A 19,458-nucleotide genomic window follows, 5' to 3' on the forward strand; every position below is an offset into this window, starting at 1 on the left:
AGGTTTTTATTAGCATAATCAACCTTATGTCTGTACCTCCTTCACTCCCTCTGAAAATCCCAGTCCTTGACATGAACGTATTACTTTGTTTTTGCTTTATGCAAAACTAAATATGCAACAGGCTCAGAATAACAATTGCAACATCACCATCAACAATATAATAGTGGTATGTAGGGTTAAATTGTCGTTTTAAAGTCACTAGACGTTCATCTCTCTGTTGTTTTGTCACCAACTGGATACAGAAGTTTCTCTGTTTTATTTTCGTTTTTAGGGCTACCTTTACACTTTAAAATTTGTTTTATAATTATATGCAATATTTTACATGGTTGTAAAGCCAAATATATAAAACAAGGTGTATTTTTAAAAGTCTATCTTGTATCTCTGTCCCCTTCCTCCTTCTTCTAACCTTTTAAACAATGTTATGATTTATCTTTTCACTTCTGAAAAATAAAGCTAGTACAACACAACAGAATGTAACTGAGGTAATCGAATTGCTCCATATATTTCATAAAGGCGGGGCAGGAGGGGAGAGGAGTACTGAGGCAATTCTCCATCCTACCTCAGGCCCTTTGCATGTGCCTGAACCCTCTGCCTGGGATTCTTCTCCCCTCTTTTCTCTTAGTTCCCCTCTGCTCTGTATCAGTTGTCAGTTCAATTGCTTCTTCCTTAAGGCAGTATTTTTGGACTTTCCAAATTATTCCATGATATGTCCCCCTCACTTGCTACAATTTATTACTTTTGTAATTAAGAATTACACAATTGGTTAATTCCCTAGGTTAAGGTCCATGAAGGCAACAGTATTTGTCTTAACCCTGTGTCCCCAGAGCCTATACAGTGCCTGGCTCATAACAGGCCCTCTTATTGATGTTTATTACATCTAGTGAATGAACCTATTGCATGAATGAATGAGCAAGTGAATGATGAATAAATGGCGTTGGCTTTAGGCTCTTCCACGGCCCCCTAACCTCTCTAGGCTGCCGTTTTCCCTCTGTAAAGTGTGATCATACGGTTCGTCTCTCTTTCCCTCCCAGAATTAATGAGAAGCATATGGGAGGTGATGAACACTTACAAATCCCTTAGCTGGGTGTCACGTTCAAGTTTGTAACGGTTAGCTAGCACTGGTCGTCGGCAGGTGGCGCCACCAACCCCGCTCGTGCCCCCTGCCGGGATGGGGCGGGGTCAGGGTTGGGGGTGGAGCCGGAGCTGGGGGCGGAGTTAAGACGCGGTGGGGGCGGAGCCAGCAGCTGCGGCGCTGCGGGGCCTGTGCGGCCCAGGACGTCCCTGTCGCCTCCGGCCCCGCCTCCTAGGGCGGGACGTGCGCGGGGATTGGCTAGTGCGGGCGAGAGGCAGTCGCCATTGGACCGTGGCACCGTCGGCTCGGCGGGCGGTGTCCGGACGCAGGTGCCGGCCGGAGCCGAGCTGGCGGCGCTGACGGGACCGGCCGGGCCGGGACCGGGGCCGGGGCTAGTGGAGGGGCCTGCGCGGCCGCCCGGCCCGGCCGCGGGTCAGGTAGGCACGGGCGGGCTGATGGGGTGGGGTGGGGGGGGCGCGGGTCCGCGGGCCGGCCCCGGGTTCGAGGCCCGAGCCTGGCTCCCGAGCGGGACGATCAGGCTCAGACCCTCGGCCTCAGCCTTCTCCGGAACGAGGTATCGCAGTTCCCGTCTCGAGGGCGGCGGGAGGTCCCCGGGACCCGGCACACAGTAGGTGCCTCTCCGAGCCTCGGTTTCCTCAGCTGTGAAACCGGGTCATCCCAGCGCCAACCTCATGGGGCTTGTTGGGAGAATTCAGAAGGTGGCGGATGAGGAAAGACCCTTGCACACAGTAGGCTGTCAATAAGCGCCTTCCTCTACCTCCTTCCAGCGGGGCTCTGCCTGGAAGATAGTAAATATTATGATGACCCAGGCACTGTCTACAAAGGACTTGCTTAGCAGAGTGCCTGGCTGTTAGTGGGTGCTCAAAACGGGGTAGCCAGAATTTATATGATTCTCTTATTTAGTCCTCTAGGGACCTTAATAGGTGGAAGTACTAGAAATGTTCCCTGTTAGACGAAGGAATTGAGGCTCAGAGAAGTCTTTTCTCTTGGGGCCATACATCGAACGAGAGCAGAGCTGGGCTTAAACCTGGCCTCCAATGCAGGGCCGTGCAAGGACTGCAGGACACACAGGAGCCTCTCTCTGGCGAGCGAAGAGGAATGAATGCATTTTACAGGCTCCACATTTCTTCTAAAAATAAGAGCAGCATTTAGTGCACACTTACTGTGCCAGATTCTGCCTGTGCCTTGTCTCATCAAACCCTCTAACAGCTCTGTAAGCTGATGACAGTAATCGTTAAGAAGAGCTAATATTTACTGACTTCTTAATAATTAGGGGCGTATGAGCTGGGTATTGTTATGACCTTCATTTTACAGACGAGAAAACTGAGGCCCAGAGAGTGAAGCAGTTTGCCCGAATGGGCACCCTTAGGGCCCTCTGACTCCTCTTCCTGTAGTTTCTTGCCCTCAGGGAAAGGACGCTGGACAGGTTGCTTTGCCTCAGCGCCACCCCAAGTGGGCCTAGACAAGGACAAGCTTTGCCGGAGGAATTGAGCCTGGGGGCTCCTTCTCAAGAGTCCCTCAGCAAAGTCCATCAGCTCCATCAACTTACTTGACAAAAGAGAAGGATGAGGCCCAGAGAGGCAAAGTGGCTTGTTCCTGGACACACAGCATCAGTGACAGAGTCAAGATTTTAAAAAATCCAGGTCTTCTGAGTCCTAGACCCACTCACTGGACTAAGTTGAAATCTTGGTCCTGTCCCTTCTTAGCTGTGTGATCTTGGGCAAATAGCTGCCCCTCTCTGAGCCTCAGTCTCCTCACCTGTCAAATGAGGGTAATTATTAGATTTATGTCATAGATTTGTTGTGAAGACTCAGTGAAATCTATTCCCCAGGCATTGGGCCAAGTTCACTTGAGGCATCGGCTCACTCGCCCAGCCCAGCAGCCCCAGAACTGAGTCCAGCCTTGAGTTTAGCCCCTTCCAAGCCCAGGCTTCTGTGGTTTGCACAAGCCTCTAGCCTCTAGACATCCCTGATTCCCACCACGGGCCCTGGCAGACCAAGGTATGGGGGTCAGGAGGGTTCTTCTCCCCCCCTTGCTCTTACACAGAGTAGGGGCTGAGAAATGAAACGCAGCAACTTTGTGCCCAACACAGGGCAGGCGCCAGGGACGACAGAGTGCATGTCCAACCTGGTCCCCCCTTCCCAGAGCTCACCGAGAGTGAAGAAGTAAGAGCACTTCAGGGAGGGGTACATTCCATGAACACAATAATGTGGTCACGAATGGCACTTTGGCCAGGATGGTCAGGGAAGGCCTCTCCAGGCAGGTGATCTTTGAAGGGGACGCTTAGGGCAACTGTTTAGAGTTCAGCGAGCTTCTCAGTACCCAGCATGCGGTAGGTCCTTAACGAACTGTAGCTGCTGTCATAATTTTGTGATTTTCAGGCCTTGCTTTAGCAGATTTACTGATGAATCTCCCCCCCCACCCAATAGTAACAGAAATGGCAGAACATAATATATGGGAGCTCTGATGATTCTCGGAGCGCCCAATTCCTTGCAGGAATGTTAAGGCTGATGCTTGGAGGGGTGGGAAGAATGGATTCCCCTCTATGTGCATTCTCTCGGAGAGCCCAGAGGCTTCCCTGTTGACCTCTGAGCCGGAAGTTCCTCGGGAGGGATAGGAGCGCACACAACATGCCAGGCCCCCCGCCACCGCTGCCCTGAGGATGTTATCTGGGCCAAGCAGTCTTCCTCCCTGCTTCTCCTGCCTCTGGGCTGATATTTGCTTATCTGGCTGGCAGCGGCCCAACTGTGGAGGCTCCGAAGGGCACGGTGGGCCAGGAAGGCTTCTGGCTGAACTGTTCAGAGGGTGCTGATCCGTGGGCAGATGATGGCCTTGGTGCAAAGCGTTAGTCAATCACTTACTCTGGCTTTTCCCCTTCTGTCTTAGGTGTCAGATTTGGCCGGCAGGGGTTGATAAAAGCTGCCTAGGGGGTGCCTCAGTGAGTGTTTCTGGCGTCTCTGGACTGCAGCTCCTGGAGACAGAGGCCTGAGGACAAGACCTCGGGGACCCCTGGCTCCAGGGTTCCTGTGTTGCCTCTGTTACTTCCAGGAAGTTCTCAGGGAAAACACACAAGGTCTCACTGGCTCCTTCTGGGACGGGGGTGAAGGCTGCCAAGGGTTCGTTTTGGTGGAACAGACCCGAGGGTAGGGGGGAGAATAGTGCTGAAGCCCCCCACCCAGAGCAGACTTGAGGTCGCTGCCTAAGTCTCCGGCCATCTCCCACTGCTTCTCCTCGAGGACACGGGCATGGCTTGGATCACCTGCTCCAGTAGGAACAGAGGCTGCCCGAGTCCTTCCCAGCCTGCGTCGTTTTCCTGAAGGCCTGAGGTGTCCAGGAGGTATCAAACGATGCCCCATCCTGGTCTGTTCGCCCAGGTTTCTAGCTCAGTTCTGCCCAACTCCAAGGCAGGCTCACGTGCTGTGAGCGCAGCCCCGGAAATCCAGTCCATGGAGAACAAGTGTCTAGGTGGTCAGCGGGCAGGGTTCCAGCCCACAGAAGCCCCAAGCACAAGGCCTGGCCCACAGCAGGCTCTCAGTAACTGTTCGGGGCCCTTCCCGGGTCTGGAGAGGTGATGCTGGGGGTGGCCTGCAGGCCTTGAGGGCTGGACCTGGCTGGCCTTTCTCAGGAGGGTTAGAGATAATAAAACCAAGCCCCTACTGTGCGTCAGGCCTGGGCTGAGTTACAAGTGGCATCTCATTGAATCCCCCATTTTACAGATTGGGCGACTGAGGCTCCGAGAGCTGGATTCAAGCCCTGGTCAGTGTTTGGCTCGATATCCTTGCCCTTAACCTCCCTGCCGGCCTCTCCCCAGGCTCCTGGGACCATGGGCCTCAGGCCCTGAGGACACAGGGCTCCCTGTGGCCATGACGACGGGTGACTGCTGCCACCTCCCTGGCTCCCTGTGTGACTGCTCGGGCAGCCCTGCCTTCTCCAAGGTCGTGGAGGCCACTGGCCTCGGGCCACCCCAGTACGTGGCGCAGGTGACTTCAAGGGATGGCCGGCTCCTCTCAACCGTCATCCGAGCCTTGGACACGTCAAGGTGAGTGGCGCCCGAGCAGGGGTCTTTGCCTTCACTCGCTTTACTCTCTGGGCCAAGTGATTTTCTCCCAATCTGGGGTCAGAAATCCAATCATCTAGAGGGACCGGGTGGGCGAATAAACCAGGGAAAGGGGCCCCAGTCATAACTGCGGTGCAGACACAGAGGCCCCGGCCGGCCAGGTCTGGTTCTCCAGGAAAAGCGGAAATTCCAGATTGTCAGGTGAAATCTGAAGATTACATGGTGGGGAGTAGCTCATGGTTTGGAGAGGCATGATAAGGAAGTGGCTCACAGGACAGGCCGTGGATTCACAGCACACCTGGGCTCAATCCTGCCCTGCAGCCCCTCTCCCTCAGGGACCAGGGACAACTTACTTTACCCTCGTCTCTCGGAGATGGGGACACCTTCCTCATCGCACTGTTCCGAGAGGCTCTTGCTGTGGTCCACATACGGTGTCTGCCCGCGGGTTTGCCACCTCGTATGCATTCAATAAAAGTATTTAAGCCCCGGTGCGGGCCTTCCAGACCCCCATGTGAGCTCCCCTGCCTGGTTTGCCAATTTGTCATCATTTTCAAGGAAAAGAGTTTGAGGTGAACCCTTCAAATCTGAATCTGAATCCATTTTCACTCATTTGGATTTAAAACAGCCACCAGGTTGGCTAAGGGAACAAGACTCTGAGTGATATCTTTTTCTTTTTAATTTTTCAAGTTTTTCGCGTTGTCGTCAGGTTTATCTACTAAGATTTCATTCCTAAGTTCTTTTCCAGTTTTTTTTTTCATTGTGGTAAAATAGAGATAACCTAAAATGTGCCATTGTAACACTTTTTAAGTATACAGTTAGTTCAGTGCTACACTCACACTGTGGTGCAACCACCCCCACCACCCGTCTCTAGAACTTTCTTCCCAAACTGAACCTCTGTCCCCATGAAACACGGACTCCCCGCCCCCTCCCCCACCCTGCGCCCACCATCTCCTCTCTGTCTCAGCAAATGTGACTCCTCCAGGGAGCTCCTAGAAGTACAATTGCATGGTATTCATCTTTCTGTGACTGGCTCGTTTCACTGAGCTCCATGTCATCAGGATTTATCCGTGTTGTGGCCTGTGTCAGAATTAATTCATAAGCTGTTCATTCCAACATCCAAAGAAGCAGATGGGAGGCCTTGCAGTGCTTTGGAGGGAGCTCACTGCCATTCACCCTCCGAGTCTTTGCTTGGCGTCACTTCCGGCAGGAAGCCTCGCTCAAGCCCAGATGATATGGAGAGTTCTCCTGGGCCTCCTCCGGGGTGTGGGTTTTTATACTCGCATCTCCATCAGCCCCCTTGAAGGCAGGACAGAGTCTGTGCCGGGCAAGCCAGGCTGGGAGCAAGGGGACATTTGGTGGGGTAGGGGGCCTGGGAAGAGGCTGACCAAGGCTAGGGGGTCCCTACCTGGGGTGCCTGAGGGGCAGTGAGTGAGCTGACCCCGCTTTGCCCCACCCTCCCTCCTGACACCTGAGAACACCGAGGCCCAGAGGGAGGCGGACACCTGCCAGTGTCAATGAGCATTGCTGAAGCTTGAACCCGGGGCTCCTGCTTGGGTTGGAAGGGGAGAAGCTCGTTCAGTCCCACCAGCCAGTCTTGCAGTCCTCAGAGGCAGGGCAAGAGGCAGGGAGCAGAGAGTCCCTCAGTGACCCCTGCTGATGGTAAGGACAGCCATGCCTGCAAGACCACTAGGCCCTCTTGATTTGCTCCTTGGCCTCTTTGCTCATGGCTTCTCCCCTCTGATTTTTTTTTTTTTTTTAAGTCATCTCTATACCCAACGTGGGGCTCAAACTCATGACCTTGAGATCAAGAGTCACAGGCTCCACTGACTGAGCCCGCCACGTGCCCCTCCCCTCTGAGTTTTGATACAACTCATCCCAAACCTGCCCAGGATGGGGACCAGGGCAGAACCACCCTCCCAGAGAGAAGGCTGCTGTTTGTCCAAAGGGTTCTCATCCTCTTGAGCCTTCGGCGCTCTGCCCACCAGTCCGTGAGCGAGCCCAGGCCGTCCTCGAAGCTTCCCAGGGCATATCTGCACCCCCGGCCCTTCCTCCTGGCCTTCCCCTGCTGCCCCTTCGACGTGGCTTCTGCCGGTTTCCTTGCCCACACTCTCCCCTCTCTTGCTCTTGGAGTGTGCCCTGGGCAGCCCCACTGAGGCTCCCCCCCCGCCAACCCCTGGTCCATTTCCTTCTCAACTGTGCCATTTGCGTTATTTTCCTGCCAGAACTTCATGAGCGAAGCCCATTTCTCTTGTCCTGCCATCTGGAACGGTGTAGGCAGTGTAGCATGGCCACTAAGGGGGGCCTGGGCCCCGGCTTCACAGGCTACTAGCCGTGTGAGTTCACGCAAACGGGGTCACCCCTTGCTGCCTCAGTTTCCCCATCTGTGAAAGGAGGGCAAAATAGCCCCTTCCTCGCAGGTTCCCTGGGAGAATAACAGATTCATCCACGTGCTGCCCTTGGAACAGGGCACGGTCCTTAATCAGTGCTCGGCAAGAAGTCAGGTTTCATTTTGTTTTCTTTTCTCCGAAGTGGCTTTTCCAAAAAAGTAGGGTTCCCCGGGACAAACCCCAAACTGACGTGGCTCTTCCTCAAGGTTCTGGTCCCTTCCACTTCCTGGGGTTGGCTTCCGGAGCAGGGATTCCTTTCCTGTTAACTCTGGGCAGGGGCGCTGTGGGATCAGGGTGGAGCCCGGTACCGCCTTTTGACATCGTAGGGGACGGCAGCAGCCCCGGCACAGGACTGAGAAGAAAGTAGCCATGAGGGGTCCGCTCAAGGTTTTGGCTTCAAAGCAGCCAGGCTCTGCCCCACAGCAGGAGACGCTGAGGAGAGGATAGCAAACAGTTTCTGAGGGGAAACTGGTGTTATCTGGAAAACGGCCCTCCTGCTCCGCCTCCTTCGTGTGTTCCTGCGGTCCACTCTCCGGGCAGAAATGTTTGGAAAACAATGACTCATGTGCTGGACAGCCTCTGCGCCCACCAAGGCCACACCTCCAGCCCTGAGCTGCCCCAGGAAGGACCCAGTATCCCCAGAGACCAGGCTGGGGCTGAGGCTTCCCTCAAGTGGCTTCCTGTGGACGCTTGTTATGTCTGTCTTCTGAGCCTACCTAGGACACAGGAGCAGGGGAACTACTCTCCCTGGATGCACAGGTTTCTCAAGTAGCGTGGCCTTCAGGTGAGACTAGATCCAGGGCCTCTGATGGTGTCCTTGAGAATCTGTCTTTCCCTGTTGCTTGGCTCTGCTTTCCTCTGTTTGGCATCATTCACAGACTCCACATGGGGACCAGACTGCTGCCATCAGCTCCAGACTTACATCAGCCTTGCTGTCTCTAGTTCTGGAGTTGAGGGGGCGGGGAGAATTTCAGGAATTAATCACAGTGACTCTGATTGCTTCACACATGCCTTTCCCTGAATCAGGCCTGGTGACCAGGGGTGTGTGGTGTTCTAATCGGTCAGGCCTGAGGTCATCAGGGGTGTTGTCAGCTCTGCTCTAGTCCTTGAGGACCGAGACTTGAGAGTGGGTTGGTTGCCCGGGACGGTTAGGGGAGTATTGCAGGGAAAGGAGGAACAGATGCTAGATGGGCAGCTGTAAGAGATGCTCACCCTGGGCCTAAAATTGTGCCACAGGAACCCTGGGGAGGGAGCACACTGCTGCACTTCCGGGAATTTGGGAAAGCTTTACAAAGGAAAGGAGGTCTGGAGCTGGGTGTTGAAGGATGAGTAGGAGTTTGCCAAGTGGCAGCGCAGGGGCAATGCTGACCTTATGATCCAGTGGGCAGCAAAGCAGGCGTAGGCAGGAAGATTGGTTGTTGCTCATGCGCTCTATCTCTGTGTCTAGCGATGGTCCCTTCTGCCGGATCTGCCACGAGGGAGCAAATGGGGAGAGCCTGCTGTCCCCATGCGGCTGCACTGGTACGCTGGGGGCCGTTCACAAGAGCTGTCTGGAGAGGTGGCTTTCCTCGTCCAACACCAGCTACTGTGAGCTGTGCCACACGGAGTTTGCAGTGGAGAAGCGGCCCCGGTCCCTCACAGAGGTATGCTTGGGAGCCCCAGGTTGGAGCGGGCAGGGGGCAGGCAGACAGGCCTGGGGCCGGAGGAGGGAACTGCCCAGGAGGATCCTTCTCTATGGAGTGGACCTCCTTCTCCCCCACCCCCATGGTAGAGTCTGTGGATGGGGGTGGGGAACCAGGCCCAAGACCCCGTGCCCCCTCCCTGTTCGGTCACCCCTGAAGCTGAGACCTGAAGGATGAGGAGCCAGCAATGCCAAGGACCCAAGCTGGGGAAGGACAGTCCTGGCAGAGGGCACAACAAGTGCAAAGGCCCTGAGGCCAGGAAGAGTTCGGTGTGCTTGATGAAGCCTGGGTGGCTGGAGTGGAGCGAGTTACAGGAGGGGGAGAGTGGCCCGGAGGAGGTATTGGCAGCTACTCCGGGCTTTGTGGGCTGTGCCCAGGAGCTTAGACTTTAGCCTGAGCGGCGTGGGTCAGGCCCGAGATGAGCATTCTCGGGCGTGGTGGCTGCCGCACTGCTCTCCGGAGCCCTGCTGGCTGCACGGGTGCCCCCCGGACTCCTCCGGGCCTGCTTGGAGGGGGCAGCTGAGCGCTGTACAGTCATGTTGCTGGGCTGGGGGTGGGCTCTTGGAAAGGCCCCTGGCCCGCCCGGGGTGGCTGGGCGTTCAGGAGAACAGTACGGTAGGAGAGGCAGCACCCGCCTGCACCCCTCTCCCTTTGCCCTCGCCCTCCAGCCACATGGGCCTCCTCCCTGCTGTACTTTGCCCAGGCCACATACTCCCATATCAGGGCCCCACATTTGCTGTTCTGCAGCCTGGGGTGCTGTCTCCCCTGTTCTTCACATGGCTGCTTCTGCTCATTCCGTTCAACTCACGGTCCCCTCCTCAACAAGGCCGTCCCCTCCCCGACCATCCACCCCATTTCATACCTCTTGTACTAGCGTGGGAGCTCCGGGAGGGCAGGGACCCTTCTGTTCCATTGACCGGAATTACCATGAGCGAAGCCCACTTCTCTCGCCCCTTCATCTGCGGGGGCCCTGCGACAAGACCCCCAGCCAGACCCCCCCCCCCCCAGCTTGCAGTCCTGGCTCTGTGGGTGACCAGTTGTGTGAGTTTGCACAAATGAGTCCATCCCTCTGTGCCCTCAGTATCCCCCGTCTGCACAATGGGGGCACCTAGCAGGGCCCGGGAGCTCATCGTAGGCTTAGTAAGTATGGGAGGGAAGGAAAGTACAGAGGGTGGCGCCCGGCCAGAGGCTGGTCCTGCGGGGCCCGCCCATCCACATGGGTGTCTGCAGGCAGAGGCGTGAGGCCTGGAGGTCCCGCACCCCCATCCCCAGGCCGGGGCTCGTGGGAGGGCGTTATGAAGCCCGCCTCAGCTGCTCCTCCCCCCACCCCCGCAGTGGCTGAAGGACCCGGGGCCTCGGACAGAGAAGCGGACGCTGTGCTGTGACATGGTATGCTTCCTGTTCATCACGCCACTGGCTGCCATCTCAGGCTGGCTGTGCCTGCGCGGGGCCCAGGACCACCTCCGGCTGCACAGCCGGCTCGAGGCCGTGGGGCTCATCGCACTCACCATTGCCCTGTTCACCATCTACGTCCTCTGGACGCTGGTGAGTGGCTGCCAGCTGGAGGCATCTGGGGGTCTCTGGTTCAGAGCAGGCTGGCCAGGGCTTTGGACAGTGGCTTGGGGGCCTCCCTGCCTGCCTCTGCCCGGGTGGAAGTGATTCCCAGCATCTCACGGAGCTCCAGATTCTGAGCCCAGCCAAGGCCCAGGGAAGCCGTGAGTCAGGGGTGAGCCTCCACTCCCGAGAGATGAGGACACCTGACTGGCAGTATTGAATGGAGGCCCGCCATCCACAAGCTCAGCAAGACTAGCTGGGGTCAGGGGATAGAGAGGGCGGGAGGGTGAGAGGAAGAGCAAGACCAGAAGACTGGGAGAGAAAGAGCAGGAGAATGAGAGGGACAGACAGACAGGAAGCTGAAGAGCTGGAGAGGGAAGGCCACTGGGATTGAGAGGGACTGGACTGGCAGCCATTAGGACCCTCGCCCAGAGAGGAGCCCCCCAGTGTCACCTCTTAGGTCTAACCACTGTTGTCTAGCTGTGGGAGCATTCCCTTCTCAAAAAGGATTGGCATCCACTAGCAGGTTTTTTCTTTTCTTTTCTTTTCTTTTTTTTTAAAGCACATAGTATGAAACCATAGGTACTGCTTCGTAGTCTGCTTGCTTTCACTTTGTTGATGTCCTTTAAAAAAAAAGGCAGCCACCCAACAGTTATTCATGGTCTGGATGTACCATATTTATTTAACTAATCCCTTTTGATGGACACCGGGACTCTTTCCAATGTTTTCTTTCCCTTCCTTTTTTTTTTTTTTTTTTCCTGTTATGAACAGTGCTTTGAGCACCACCTGTGCAAATGCCTTCTTGGAACTTCCTTGATCAAAGACTATGAACCATTGACATTGGTTTTAAAAAAAATTTTTTATAGACTTTATTTATTGGGTCAGTTTCAGGTTCACAGCAAAATTGAGCAGAAGATACAGAGAGTTCTCGCATATCCCCATCCCGATCCCCGGCCTCCCCCGCCATCAACGCGGGATCAGAGGGGCACCTCCATTACAGACGAGATCGGGCGCATTCAGGGGGGTATGGCCGTAGACGGGGCACCTCCGTTAAAATAGAGGAAACCTACATCGACACGTCACGATCCTCCAGAGCCTCTGTGGCTTACAGTAGGGTTCACACTTGCTGCTGTATGTTCTGTGGGGTTTGGACAGATGGATGATGAATGTACCCACCATTATGGTATCATACAGAGTAGTTACACTGCCCTAAAAGTCCTCTGGCTCCGTCTGTTCATCCCTGCCCCCCCGCCCCCCAGCTCCTGGCACCACCGATCCTTGTACCCTCTCCATAGTTTCATCCTTACAGAATGTCACAGAGCTGGAATCATGCAGTCTGGAGCCTTGCAGCCTGGGTCCTTTCCCTTAGTGACCTGCATTTGAGGCTCTTCCATGTCTTTTCATGGCCGGAGAGCTCATTTCTTTTTTTAGCACTAATACTCCCTTGTCTGGATGTCCCGCCATTTATTTGTCCACTCACCTCCCGAAGAACATGTTGCTGGCTTCCGAGTTTGGGCAATTCTCTGACCCGGTGACATTTAATCCCTTCCAAGAGGCTGTACTACTTCGGTCCCATCCTGGGAGAAACAGAAAGGGAGCTCCTTGCTCCCTGCCGCCGACCCCTGCACTTTGCAGGGTCCTGAATGCCGGTGGGGAGTTTTCCCAGGAGAGTGAATGGGTGTGTGTACACAGTCCGTGTGAGAGATGTATGAACGCTGTCTCTGCTTCTAGAAGCATGAGCCTGGCCCTGCTTTGGGCCAGAGCAGGTGCCACCTGGGCTCAGTGTCCCTCCCCTGGGGTGGAGACCAGCGGCTGGCATTCCCACCCACCCCCACCCTGCCCTGCAGGTCTCCTTCCGCTACCACTGCCAGCTCTACTCTGAGTGGAGAAGGACCAACCAGAAAGTTCGCCTGAAGATCCGGGATGCAGATGGCTCGGAGGACGCCCAGCACTCCTCACTGGCAGCAGGACTCCTGAAGAAGGTGGCAGAGGAGACACCTGTGTGAAGGCCGGGCCAGCAGGGCCAGAGGCAGCTGGTGACGCCCTGGTATTTGGAAGGACAAAACCGCCCGACCCTTCCTGCCCGGCCGGAATGCTTCTTAGGCCAAGAGACACCAAGCGGAGCTGTTTTCTGTGATCCCACGTGAAGATATTTTCCAGCTGTTTTGCACACTGTGGTACATGAGGACAGATGGACGTGGCCCTGAGCTTCGGACAGAGCAGGCACCCTGATCTCATTCTGAGGCCCACCCGGCCCCCTTGGGGGCCAGCAGCCACGGCCGTAGGTGAACCAGGGCGCCCACGGAGCTGGGAGGTTCCGCAAGCTTCTTGCACTTCTCTGCACCTGACAGGCTTGCTTTCCTGGCACCCCTCGACTTTATAAAGTTGCACTGCGTTTCAAAAAAACCCACCCCGAATGAATAAAAGGAGCCCTTGCTGGACAAAACGGACTTGTCAGTTACATTTCTGAACCGAGGCCTCAAAGGGAGGCACCTGAGACCTGAAGGGAGTCAGGTTAAAAAAAACAAAACCAGCCCCTCAGCTGGTTTTGAGGGATCTGTTGTAGAAGTCTGGAAGAAGCAAAGCCTGGGTTTTTGAGTGAAGAGCAGGTAGCAGGGTTATATAATAAATGATTTAAAGTAAGTACACGTAAGAAGAACAGTTTCCATTTACTTTGCATCTAGAGTGGGCCAGGTATCATGCTGGGCCCTTTATACTCCTAGTCACTATACTTAGCAAGGGTTCCCAGGTTCTGAGCCTTCGCAGGTGCCCTCCCTCTGCCCATCCTCAGTGGCAGGAATGGCTCTTACCTCCAATTTACAGAGAAGATTGAGGCTCAGAGCAGGGAAGCCTTTGTCTGAGGCCCCACGGCTCCAGGAGGCAGAGATAGGGTTGACCCCCTGGTCCACATGGCTCCAGTGTGGAGCGTTCTGTGTCCCCTTCCGGGAGGACTCAGGAAAAGAAGCAGAATATGGTCATGCTAGTAACAGCATCTACTTCTTGAGCTCTTTCTGAGCTTTGTACATTTGAGGGTTCCCTGCATTGAGCCACATTTATTACTCAGAGCAGATCCAAAAGGTGGGTTCCGGGGTTCTCTTATGAATCCCATTTGCAGATGAGCAAACAGAGGCTCAGAGCACTGGGGTTACTCACCCAAGATTCCACATCCTGGATGGGTCTAGCACAGTGTCTGGCATGTTCTCTTGTTTACCGCATGAATGCCCGTCTGCTGTGTGGCTCACCCAGAGAGGGAGAAAAACCCTTTCTGCCCTAGATGAAGAACATGGGAGAAGCCAGCCTGGCCACAGCGGGGCGGGGGGTGGGGGGGGGAGAGCAAAGGGCAAAGGCCTGGAGGCTGGAAACTACGTGCGTGGCCTGTGGGAGGAGCAGCAGGGCAGCTGGGCCATGCTTGGAGCCCTGAGATTCAGGGGCAGAGGGGCAGGAGAGAGGAAGCTGAAGAGATGAGCAGGCGTCTGCAGAACAGGATCATACCTAGTGCCCCGGCTCAGCTGGCACTCAGGGCCCTTCTCATGCTTGTGGCTTTTTACGCTGTACAGGCCTGGCATCCACCTCTCCAGGCCGACTTTGGAATGTGCTGTCCCTGAAGAGAGTGCAGAGGCCCCAGGATGTGCCATCATGAAAAGAGAAAGCTTTTTCCTTTGCAGATCTCTTCTAACACTTTTATTTTATTTATTTTTAAAGATTTTATCTATTTATTTGACAGAGAGATACAGCGAGAGAGGGAACACAAGCAGGGGGAGTGGGAGAGGGAGAAGCAGGCTTCCCGCCGAGCAGGGAGCCCGATGTGGGGCTCGATCCCAGGATCCCGGGATCATGACCTGAGCCGAAGGCAGACGCTTAACGACTGAGCCACCCAGGCGCCCCCAACACTTTTATTTTTTAAAGATTTATTTATTTGAGAGAGAAAGAATGCATGTGCATGCAAGCTGGGGAGAAGCAGAATGAGGGAATCCTCATGCAGACTCCCCTCTGAGTGAGGAGCCCCGATGCAGGGCTGGATCCCAGGACCCTGAGATCATGACCTGAGCCAAAACCAAGGGCTGGACACTTAACCACTTAACCGACTGAGCCACACAGGTGCCCCTCTTCTGACACTTTCAATTTCAGTGAGGAGAAAGTTATAGGTTGGTGCTAGGCAGTCTTTAATGACCCTTAACCCTAGCAAAAGAGAGAGCAAGTCTTGGGTTCAGAGCTGTTGGCTGTGTACACAACTGAATGGCATCATCCTCTTATTTTTTACAAGAAACTATTTACAGCAAGTTTTCGATACGTAGTGTTATGTAAGGCAAAATTTAAAAACATATTTCTTTAAAGGAAAAAAAAATGTGTGTCAAAGGAGAGTATGAAGAAAATCATAGTTCAGGAGATGGCAAAACCCAGGAATGTGGGCAGTGTTGGGTTAAGTCAACCAGCCCATAGGAACCTAGCCTGGAAGTTTGTCTCCTCAACCAGGGCCTGGCTTGTTCCTGATTTCCAGTCACACTCACTGCAGGGGAAGGGACTGGAGAGACAGGTGGCTTCATGTCTCCACTGCTTTGCATTTGGACTCTTTTCCCTCATTCTGACAGACTGTTGTGGCCTCTTCCATCATCTCTGAGCCTTGCTGAGCAAGGGGATTCAGAGGTTTGGTGAGGCTCCTTCTGCCCCAGGGACCCCTCCAGTCTAGGAGAGGTCTAAGGGAGAGGAAAGTAAGCTTAGATACCAGTGCAGCCCCAGGAGAAGAGCTGGTGTGCACAGGGGAGGGGTTGTGGGAGGAGGAGGGCCTTGGAGATGGTTGATAGAAGGAAATTCTATGAGACAGAGGAGTTTGGGGAGTATGTGGGAATGGGGGCCTAGCCCCCGTGTCAGGCTGGGCTACTGGATTTCTTCTCTGGGCCTGGAATTCTCAGCCTGGGTCAGAATCGCCAGGCTGAATTAAGCAGCTAGGACAGTGTAGCAGATGAGATATTCCCCCAGAGCCTGATGATATGCAGCCATTCTGTGGGAGAGGGGGTAAAGAAAACTTTCCCTTTGTAAACCTAGAGAGAGTTCAGTGGTTGGATGGGAACTTCTCCAAGATTCAGTGAAGCCTTTCAAAGTTCCAGAGACACTGGGGAGCGGGGTGCTGTGGGGAAAGGGAGCTGGAGGCCTCTGAAGGCTTTCCTGGGCTCTGGCTTCTTCCCAAGGCCAACCTGGTTGCCCCAGGACACAACCTGTAACAGCCCTTGAAAACCTGTTTCTGGACAGAGCCAGTTCTTCAGGACAAAGGGATCCAGGGGCAGACAGAAAGGAGCCCCCGTTAAGGTTAATGGGCTCTCCTGGCCTGTGACTCATTTCTTCTATCCTGTTGGGATTATTGCTTGTTCATTCACTCAAGAAACATCCGTGAGCACATACTAAGTCCCCAGCTTCATGTTTCGGTTGTTGGTTAATGGGTTCAGTGAGAGGAACTTAGGCCATGAGCTCTGCACTCAGGAGCTCCCAAACTGGTGGGGAGACAGGCCAGACAGAGCCCAGGTATTCTTGGTGCAGGATGATACTTGCTTAGGGAGACAGCATTTTGTACAGCTGTCCTGTCAAGCCCGGCCAGTGTCCTGCCTTCCCTGTCTAGCTAACTCCTTTATATCATAGTAAACAAAACTTTCGCAGCCTCTCTGCGCCGGCTCTGATTACAGGAAGCTGGGAGTGAGTAGGTCCGTGTAGGGAGGTGGGGAGGTGCGTCCCCTCCCCGACTTCGAGTGGGTGGAGAATCCAGTAGGTGCCTAACGCAAGTTCGTTGCGGTAATGAATGAATAACAGCTGCGGGTCCGCGCTTGCGCGCGGCGGGGGCGTGGCCCCGAGCAGGGGCGTGGCCCGTGGCGGGAGGGGACGAGGCGGGAGCGGGCCGCGGCGCGCGCAGGCGTTACTGGTCGCGCCGAGTCACGTGAGCGCGCAGGCGCAGCGGCTCGCATCCCGCTCCCTCACACAAAGCCCAGACGCGGAGAAAATGGCGGCAGGGGTCGAAGCGGCGGCCGAGGTGGCGACGACGGAGACCAAAATGGAGGAGGAGAGCGGCGCGCCCGGCGTGCCAAGCGGCAACGGGGCTCCGGGCCCGAAGGGGTGAGTATTCCACGGCTCCTTGTCCCGGGTCGGGCACCTTCGCGGCGGCCGCCTGCAGCTCCGTTAGGTCTGTTGGCGGCCTCCCACCGGCGCGGCCTCGGCCTGGGCCTTCCCCGCCTGTCCTGCCGAGGGTGGGGGCGGCCGAAGCCGTAAGGAGTGAAGCCGGGTGGCCCCTTGAGCGCCTCAAGGATCGCCGCCTCCTCCCAGGCCGCGGACCTCAGCCCCGCCGGCGCCTGCAGGCCGGGCCCGACGCCGAGGCCTGAGGCCGGGCCCCTGCGCACGGGGATGATGGCGCGGGCCCGGGAGCCGGGGAGTCGCCGAGTCCGCCGCCCGCCAGCCTGTCGGGTGACCTTGGGTTGAGTGGTTTCACAACCCCCCTCCTCTACCGCCCGGGGTCTCAGTTTCGCGATCCGTAAAGTGGGGGGAGGGGAGAGAGTGCGCGCGCAGAGCTTCGCGCGCGGTGAGCCCCGGTAAACGGCAGCCGAGGCAGGCGGGTAGGTTTCGGCGGGGACCGCGAGGCCCGTTCGGGGCGCCTCCTCTTCCTTTTCCCCTTCCCCCGCCTCGCGGGGAGTGCCTCGGTCGGAACCGCCGCTAGCCCTACGCTCTGGCCCCGGCTCGAGTCCCTCGCGGCGTCCCTCGCTCCTCCCAGGTGCGCAGTACGTAACTGTAGAGAGTTCGGATCTGCTGCTCAGTGTTCACCCTTAGAAACAAGCAAACAAAGAGGGCGGGGGGGGGGGGGAGAAAGCTCCTCTTCCGTGTTCCAGGGGAAGATTTTTCCTTCCTTAGGCGGGCTCGCCGACTTGCGAACTTCGTCACCTGTTCTAGTCCAGCCTGGGGCTCTGTCTTGGGGTTCTTGGTTTTTCAAGTTTAATTAAAGCTTTAACGCATCATCTTGTGTCCCCATGAAACCCAGCCATTCTGATAGCAGTCACTTGAAAGACGCGGAGAGACGTTGTGTCTACAACCAACAGCTGGGAGGAGAGGGGACTTCTGGGCGCACATTTGATTTCTTACAAATTTTTTAAAAATTGTGGTAACATACATAACCTACGATTTACAGTTTTAACCATTTTTTGAGTGTGCGATTCAATGACATTAAGCGCATTCACAGTGTTGTGCTACTATCATCCTATGTTCACGTCCAGAACTTTATCACCTTCCCAAACTGGAGCGATTGATTGATTACACAGGAGTTTACTCTGCCTCATTCCTCAGCTGCTGGTTACCTCTCTTACAGGTTTCTGTCTCTTATGAATTTGCCTTCCCACGAATTTTTTAATATGCATAACTAGAGTTTGTGGAGATTGAAAATGAGTGCAGTTAAATTGGCTTTATGTGAATGAGCATTCAATAAATACTGGCTTTGTTAAACTTTCTCTCCTTAGGTGGGGAGGAACAAAATACCATGGTTACTGGTCCTGAGAAATCAACAGAAAGGCATCCTGGAAGTGTTCCCAACACTTTGCTATTGAAAACTGGAAAGAGATGTGCTCATTTGGACTTTTTTCATCATCTTTTGGGGAGCCTAGTAGGATTTCTAAGGGCCATATTTGGGGGCGTTTAAGACACATTTCTTTTTTTCTGTTTTTTTCTTTTAAAGCATTTATCACAGGATGAAATGCTGCTAGAACTGTTAGGTGAGAAGTTTGGTTATAGATTATAGCAGCTGGGGTACATTTTTCAAATTTCCCATTTTCCACTATTCATTTTCAAGTAGTAATTTTGTGGCTGATTTATTTAACATGTGGACTATTAGGAAGAACCTGAAGGTTTTAGAGATAAAACAGCCCTTGTTGGAATAAACCCAGAGTCTAGGACTGCTTAATCGTGGATATTTTGGGGAGGTAGCAACAGATCTATTTTGTAGGGCCTGTGGAAATTTTTTTCTTTTCTTTCCTTCATTCCTTTTTTCTTTTCTTTTCTTTCGTATGAGGAAGCTCTTGAAACAGAGCTCTTTAGAATAAAGCCCTTGCCCAGAGGAGGAAGCACTTTACATTTCTGTAGTAGGGTAATTAGGCTGTGTTAGAAGTAAAAGGAGTTACCTGGTGGGGAGCTTGCAAGGGGCCACCCTCCCTCCAGCCTAACCTGCTGGGGGCAGGGAGATGTATCTTTGGTTGGAGAGGGAAAGATGATGATTGGGGAGAGGCTGAGAGGAGAGTGTCCAAAGACTAGGGATTTGGGTGTATGCTTTGCATATTTGTAAAAAATTGAAGCTGCTGTGGCACTTACTGCTAAAACACTGGGGGCCAGCTGGTGGGGCAATGAATTCCAGGCTAAGGAATCTAGATTTTTATCTTGAAAGCCTTTGAAGGATGGGAATTGAGTGAAACTTCATTCTTCTGACCTGTCTGTACCAGGAGTGGAGTGTGCTGTAAACCAAAAAGGCAGTGAGCAAGCAAGCTTGATTGAGGACCCCAGATAGGAAAGCTTATTTTTCAGTTCCTTTTCTTCTGGGTGTGGGAGGAGGATTTGTTTTATTTTGATGAAAAATCTTCCATCTAAAGGCAATCAAGATTCAGAGTTAAGAGTATATTTAGTAAGGGAAGAAGTGTTTATTTTAGAGGACTATATAAGGGTTTAGGTGTG

At 54.3% G+C, this 19,458-nt stretch overlaps 2 protein-coding genes across 7 annotated transcripts in view; both read left to right on the plus strand.

Moving 5' to 3' along the window:
* The first annotated feature begins 1,370 nt into the window (after positions 1 to 1,370).
* On the plus strand, positions 1,371 to 13,219 carry MARCHF2 (membrane associated ring-CH-type finger 2). 5 transcript variants are annotated; one of them, XM_078056413.1, is made up of 6 exons: positions 1,371 to 1,509; positions 4,810 to 5,132; positions 8,985 to 9,180; positions 10,555 to 10,764; positions 11,659 to 11,797; positions 12,621 to 13,219. In XM_078056413.1, exons 2-6 carry the CDS (start codon positions 4,957 to 4,959, stop codon positions 12,653 to 12,655), a joined length of 756 nt encoding a protein of 251 aa, XP_077912539.1. In that variant the 5' UTR covers positions 1,371 to 1,509; positions 4,810 to 4,956; the 3' UTR covers positions 12,656 to 13,219. The 5 variants fall into 5 exon arrangements, with proteins under 5 accessions (XP_077912539.1, XP_077912549.1, XP_035921983.2 ...); XM_078056423.1 differs by having other exon boundaries at positions 4,905 to 5,132; XM_078056414.1 differs by lacking the exon at positions 1,371 to 1,509 and adding an exon at positions 4,051 to 4,166.
* A 3,489-nt stretch (positions 13,220 to 16,708) lies between these two features.
* The window catches only part of HNRNPM (heterogeneous nuclear ribonucleoprotein M), a 39,919-nt gene continuing 37,169 nt past the window's right edge, over positions 16,709 to 19,458 (plus strand). For both annotated transcript variants that reach the window (XM_036066067.2, XM_036066075.2), the window contains exon 1: positions 16,709 to 16,872. In XM_036066067.2, coding sequence (XP_035921960.1) covers positions 16,760 to 16,872 — 113 coding nt within the window. In that variant the 5' untranslated portion in view covers positions 16,709 to 16,759. The remainder of the gene's footprint in view (positions 16,873 to 19,458) is intronic.

This window comes from Halichoerus grypus, chromosome 1 (genome assembly GCF_964656455.1).
Source record: "Halichoerus grypus chromosome 1, mHalGry1.hap1.1, whole genome shotgun sequence".
In the NCBI taxonomy this organism is placed as follows: Eukaryota; Metazoa; Chordata; class Mammalia; order Carnivora; family Phocidae; genus Halichoerus; species Halichoerus grypus.

Coding starts and splice junctions, on each gene's coding strand:
- MARCHF2 (XM_078056413.1), top strand. CDS start 4,957: ATGACGACGGGTGACTGCTGCCACCTCCCTGGCTCCCTGTGTGACTGC. Junction 5,133..8,984: donor CGAGCCTTGGACACGTCAAG/GTGAGTGGCGCC, acceptor CTCTGTGTCTAG/CGATGGTCCCTTCTGCCGGA. Junction 10,765..11,658: donor TCTACGTCCTCTGGACGCTG/GTGAGTGGCTGC, acceptor TTATTGGGTCAG/TTTCAGGTTCACAGCAAAAT.